At 44.2% G+C, this 5,810-nt stretch overlaps 1 protein-coding gene across 1 annotated transcript; it reads right to left on the bottom strand.

The window, feature by feature from the left end:
* Positions 1-1,018: 1,018 nt before the first annotated feature.
* LOC121747235 (FT-interacting protein 7-like) lies at positions 1,019-4,311 on the bottom strand. The gene has a single exon (XM_042141237.1). The coding sequence runs from the start codon at positions 4,168-4,170 to the stop codon at positions 1,177-1,179; it is 2,994 nt and encodes a 997-aa protein (XP_041997171.1). The 5' UTR covers positions 4,171-4,311; the 3' UTR covers positions 1,019-1,176.
* Between the last annotated feature and the right edge of the window lie 1,499 nt (positions 4,312-5,810).

Genomic DNA, 5,810 nt, shown 5'->3' with positions numbered 1-5,810 from the left:
CTATAGCCGCGTCCGCCCCCATTTCGCGGCGTCCTCGCCCCGGAGTCGGCTGAAGCCCGTCCGCCCCCTACCGCCCCCATTTCGGTGTCCGCCCGCGCCTCTCCACTATAGCTCGCCTGCCCTCCGCCCCAACCCGCGGCTATAGCCGCGGGCACCCCATAGTGGACACCCTTAATTAAAAGAAGAGGGAACCTATTTTTAGGTCTACGAACTTTGTCAAAGTATCATTTTAGGTCCGTCAACTACAATTTAATATCATTTGAGCTATTTTAAACTTTTTCCTGACGAAAATACCCTTAAGACCTTCAAAGGTCAATTTGGACAATTCTTTCGCCACTCATCTTGAGTCAGAGACCTAGAGTCCAATAATTTTTAATGGCAAATTTCTATATTTAAATTCATTTTGAATGTTAATTGATCTCCATTCTGAAACTCATACAAATAATACTCCGAATGACAATCCAAATTAATAGCTATCTAATTTCAAAACAAATAAACTAAATATAATTCACAAATCACCTATAGTAAGTTGTTAAAATGCAGTTTACATTGAAAAAATAAAATAAAGTATCAAGTCTCAATTCACTATCCCTAAATAATTGGTCATCTAATAATTGAAAAATTAACACATATTTTTACGGCAATTTTTAATTATATTTAAATTCAATTTGGATGGTAATTGAATTAAATAGTAGTAAAAAAAATTGTTGAACTCTAGGTCTTTGACGCAAGATGAGTGACGAAAGAATCGTCTAAAGTGCCCTTTGAAGGCCTTAAGGACATTTTCGTTCGGAAAAAGTTAAAAATATCTCAAATGATATTAACTTGTAGTTGATGGACCTAAAATGATATTTACAAAGTTCACGTACCTAAAATGATATTTTGACAAAGTTCGTGGACTTAAAAAGATGTTCCCTTTAAAAAAAAACTTTTTAGGCCAAAACAAGAAACACTGACATCATTATTATACTCAAATGCAATAAACAGTAGTACTACTAGATTATGTTGAATGTTGATATGTTTCAATGCATATTTTATTGCAGTTTAAGACAAAATAAATAAATTCGGGTGAATTCACCATCTCCAGGTTTACAAAATAAAAAAACACCAATATCTAGGACACTGGGAAAGTGGATCAGCTTAACAATAGCAGGACTAATAAAATTAAACAATAGCCTACATAATCCGATCCGACTGCGGCGGCAGGCGCCGGAAGAAGTTAAGCGGCAGCGACGGCATGTCATGGCGGAACCTCGGGTGTCGGAGGTAGTAGAACCCGAAGGCCAGCACAAACGCCTTAAACGGCACAACGTAAAACATCAAAGAAGCCAGCAAGCACACCACCACAAATATGCCAGTCGCCCTCGGATCCCTCCAATTAAACAGCGCTTCTAATCTCTCCCCTTGCGCGCCTATGTCCCCTAGCAGCGTCTGCGCCCGCCCCGCCACGACCCTCAGCCGGTCGTACCGCACGCGCACCTGGTCTTCCGACCGCGCGCTCGGGAATCCATCAAACTCCTCGTCCAGCTCGTCAGGCCCCACGGCATCCAAGTAGGACAATCTCGGGTCCATTGCAAAGGATGTGCGCTGTCGGTATCTGAACCTTAGTGATATGGTCATGAACGCGTACATACAAATTGTGGACAGTATCAAATGTGGGCATAGCACTATGGCTACTAGTAGGATATGGACCAACACCGTCGTGGGTGGGTGCGTCCAGGTCTGAATTCCATCGATCCAACGAGCGATTGAGGCCGCCCTAGAGAGGCACCCCACCACACGGAACCAATTGGCCTTACTCCTCCTCATGCTCCACATGTGCATATCCGTGTCCAACATGAATTGAACCACTTCTTGACTCAATGCCGGTTCGGACCGGGCTAGTCGCGCCGTGACGATCTTCATCGCGCAGTGCCTCAAGATGTCTTGCTGAGCTGAACCCAAGGGCTTAACATAGTGCATTCTGGGCAGCATTGGGTTAGCATATGCTTGAATGAGACTAATCCAGGATGAGCAAGAAAACCTCAATGCAATCTCGATTTCCCCCATTTTCTTAGCCCCAGTCGGGAGCAACACCATCAGCGAATACGTGCCTACGTACACCCGGTTGGTGTCGAGCGTCGAGAGCCGTACCCTTAGCTTCCCGAGCCGTACATCCTTCTTGCCTTCCGCTTCGTCGTGCTTGTACCTCGCGTTATCGAACACCCCTATAGTCAGAACTGTGCAAGGGTCGTACACGTCCCACGTGTACTGCTCATTCCACCTTGGATTGAATCGGTCGAGGATTGTGCGTGTCCAGACCCACTTGGGCCCGTACTTTGCGACCACATAAGCGTCAGTGGTGCCACACGTACCGTCCTTGGTCTTGACCGGGAGTAGGTTTGTGGCTCCTCTGATGCCTACTTCGAGCAGCCCGATGGGCGGGTTGGCAAGTTGGTTGGCCGTGGCTCGGACATCGCTGGTCACGTGAGCCGCCTCGTCTAGCACGTGGTATCCGCCCTCCATACAAACCCGCACGTGTATCCTGCCAGCATAGGCTTTATTAGCCTCGTCAGCAATCAGATTGAACCACCTGGACCGCGGCTCTGATTTGTCGTCCGTTCGCTTGTCCACGGTGGCAACCTGCACCTTAGCGTGCCCAATAGGCTGCCCATTTGTCACATACTCAACCGTCAATGTCAAAAACGGCTCAAACGGCTCGGCAGCTACAAATACAAGATCCTCATTCCACGTAGGATTGATCGAGCCAATGGTTGTTCGGCTTGTCTTGAACAGCTGAGCGCCGAGCTGCGCTTTAACGTAGAGCTCCGGACTCCGAAGCTTAGGCTCGGGACCAGGTGTACCGGAACCAAGCTGCAAGTCTTGGGTTTGGATGACCGTTAGTCTCAAATACCAAAGCTTCGGAGACAAGTAAACCGAGGCTCGGGTGTCCTGTATCAAGCCCCCGGAATCAGACTGCCAAGCCTCCTGAAACGCCTCGTCGGCCTGAGTCCCCACCCACACTGAAAGCATGATGTCATTTCCCGGCGAGCCCTCTCCTTCCAGGCTGTACCACTGCGGCGCTAAGGGGCTATCCGGTGGGACGCGCTTCGGCACCTCCTGGAGATCGAAGCACACCGTTCCGGCGGAGGTCTCCTCCGTCGTGTCTTTCTCCGGAACCTTCTTCTCTTCGCGAATCGAAACTTCTACAGAAGTCGAATTCAGTCCTTCCTTGTCGAAGGCGAAGACCTGATCCCATTCGTTGTTGGCGGAGAGCGATTTTGTTTTGACACTGTGAGTTCCGATCACGATCTTCGCGCAGAAGGAGGAATCGCCGGCCGGATTCGAGATCTTCGCCTTCACGACGCGAATATAGAGGAACGGCATCGGATCGACAAGATCGAATGCGATCCGTCGATCGGAGCTGCCGCTGGAGATTTTTCGGAAGAGTTTTGATTCAATTTCCATGTTTTTCGACTGATCTGAAGCAACGGATTTCTCTTGCACGAGTTTCTGTTGAGCAATTGGCGGATGCTGTACTTCAGTCGAGGGCGGTGGTGTTGGGGGCGGCGTAGCCGACGCCGCCTCAGCATTTTTCTCCGCTGGTTTCTCTTCCTTCTTCTCCACCTCCGCCGGCGAGGCTTTTTTCTCCTCTTCCTTCTTTTCCTCCTCCGCCAGTTTGTCCTCCTTCTCCTCCTTTTTCTCCTCCTCCTTCGGTTTCTCCTCCGCCGCAGCAGGAGGCTGAGCATCACTCTTCTCCGGTGCCGGAGCCAGAGGCGGCTCATCGTCGACGTACGAGACCTTCAAACTAATCTCGCCTTTAATCTGAGAGAAAACGCTTCTCTTCTCCAACGGATAGTAAACCAACGGCACATCGTCGCCGGATTTGACGAAAGTGCTTCCCGAGATCCTCACTTTTCCGAGAAAAGTGCTCCTCTTTCCGGCTTTCTTGTCGTTGTAGACGTTGAGCTCAAGCGTCTCTGCCGCCATGGCATCGACGTCGTGCACCAGGAACTCGAGCTTCTCGTCCCACTGTGGGTTTAGATCTCGGAATATAGTGTTGGTGCGGCGGCGCTGGCCGTCGAAATCGACGATGACGTAGGCGCTGGCGGTGCCCTGGCCGTCCTTCGGCATCAGGTTCTTCGCGTTGCATATCTCCACCGTCAACTTCCTGGTGCAATTCGCTGCCATTGACGGTGAATTGAACTATCTCTGAGAATTTGCTATTCAAGTTTTGCAGCAGTGAAATGTGGATAGTGTGTTTTTTTTTGTTCAAATTGGAGAGAGAGATTAAAAGATGGAGAGAAAAATGATGTTTCGGTTTATTGTGGGGACTGTTGTGGAAATTTATAGAAGTCGAAAAGTTGAGTGGAGCGTTTGAGGAGACGATGTAATTTTGAAAATTAAGACTTTAATTTAGATTTATAACGACTTCTTGAAATTAAATTTGAATTGGTTTCATTATAAATTCAACGTATTTAAAAAAAAGGATTTATGCAACGAGCCTATCTAGTTTAATTAAGTATACGGTAGAAACAGCTTATCTGTGCTTTAAAGCAAATTTTATTTCCCTTTTTTGGGGTTTTAGACGAATAATTTGTGTATTTACTTTTCTAAGTAAAATTGCAACTTATTTAAAACTTGTTCCTTTTCGAAATTACGGTTCCACGATATTATTAATGTTTAATTTTTAAAATTTTTAGACAAATCTAATTTATGTGTTTGGCTAAATCATAGGTGCAGACTGGTACTATAGCATAAATTATAATTTTCATTATTTGAAACTTGGCACTGTTGATTTTTTTACAAATCTTTTTGTTAGAATTGTTGAAATAAATGTGGAAAGCGATTCATAAAATTGTAGTGAGTCACAAAATATGTAACGGCACATGAAGTATTGTTTGCCATTTGCTATTTAGGGCACAAGTTTTAATCTAAATTAAATGCAATACTCGATTTAATACAAGTGATATGCTATGCCAACTAGCAGATGAAGTTACCGTTGAAGAAATATTAAACTTGAAGCCAGTACAATTGTCGCAGAAATGCCAAGTCAGCTCACGTGAGGTATTTCATTACATTTATTTCATGTTAGTGGAGTAGTATTCGTCCCCACCTTCGTCCCTTAAAAACAATCCTCGTATGACATACTCCTTCGTTCCACGTTAGTAGAGTCATTTCATTTTCTATAATCTCTTTCAAAAAATGATACTCTCTCCGTCCCAAAGAATATATACTTTAGCTTTCACCTCATTAGAGATAAAATAAGAGAGAGATAAAGAGAATAAGTATTGTTAGTAGATGGGTCCCACCTTATTAGAGATAAAGGAGTTTCCAAAATTAGAAAGTGCATATTTTTGTGGGACAGACTAAAATGGAAATAGTGCATATTCTTGTGGGACGAAATGAGTAATAAATAGTTAAAATGGAGAGAGAATATCTTCTCTACATATATTATTCTCTCTCTTACTTTATCTTTCTCCACTATAACTATTTATAATTTTTTTTAAAACGAGTGTAAAAAAATGAAATGACTCTACTAATGTGGAACGGATGGAGTATTTGGTTTGCAAAATTATATCTTGAGATTAAATATGTATGTGTGTTTGGTTCATGAGATTGAATCTCACAACTCAATCATAGATGTGATAATTAGTCATAGTTAACCTCACTCCAACTAAAATAATCTCACAACTTAATCCTGGATTATATCTTGCTACTGTTTTTTCTAGTGAATCGAACACCACAATAGTGAACAATTCGAATTTTAATTTTAACTTGGTAAAATTATGATATGGAGTATGCCAAAATTTAAGTTATATGATTTTCTA

Source organism: Salvia splendens, chromosome 9 (assembly GCF_004379255.2).
Source record: "Salvia splendens isolate huo1 chromosome 9, SspV2, whole genome shotgun sequence".
Taxonomy (NCBI): Eukaryota; Viridiplantae; Streptophyta; class Magnoliopsida; order Lamiales; family Lamiaceae; genus Salvia; species Salvia splendens.
The sequence above is the reverse complement of the archived record's forward strand: the minus strand, read 5'-3'. Positions and strand labels throughout refer to the sequence as shown.

What these genes read in the sequence shown, in the direction of transcription:
- LOC121747235 (XM_042141237.1), bottom strand. Translation starts at nt 4,170, where the DNA reads ATGGCAGCGAATTGCACCAGGAAGTTGACGGTGGAGATATGCAACGCG.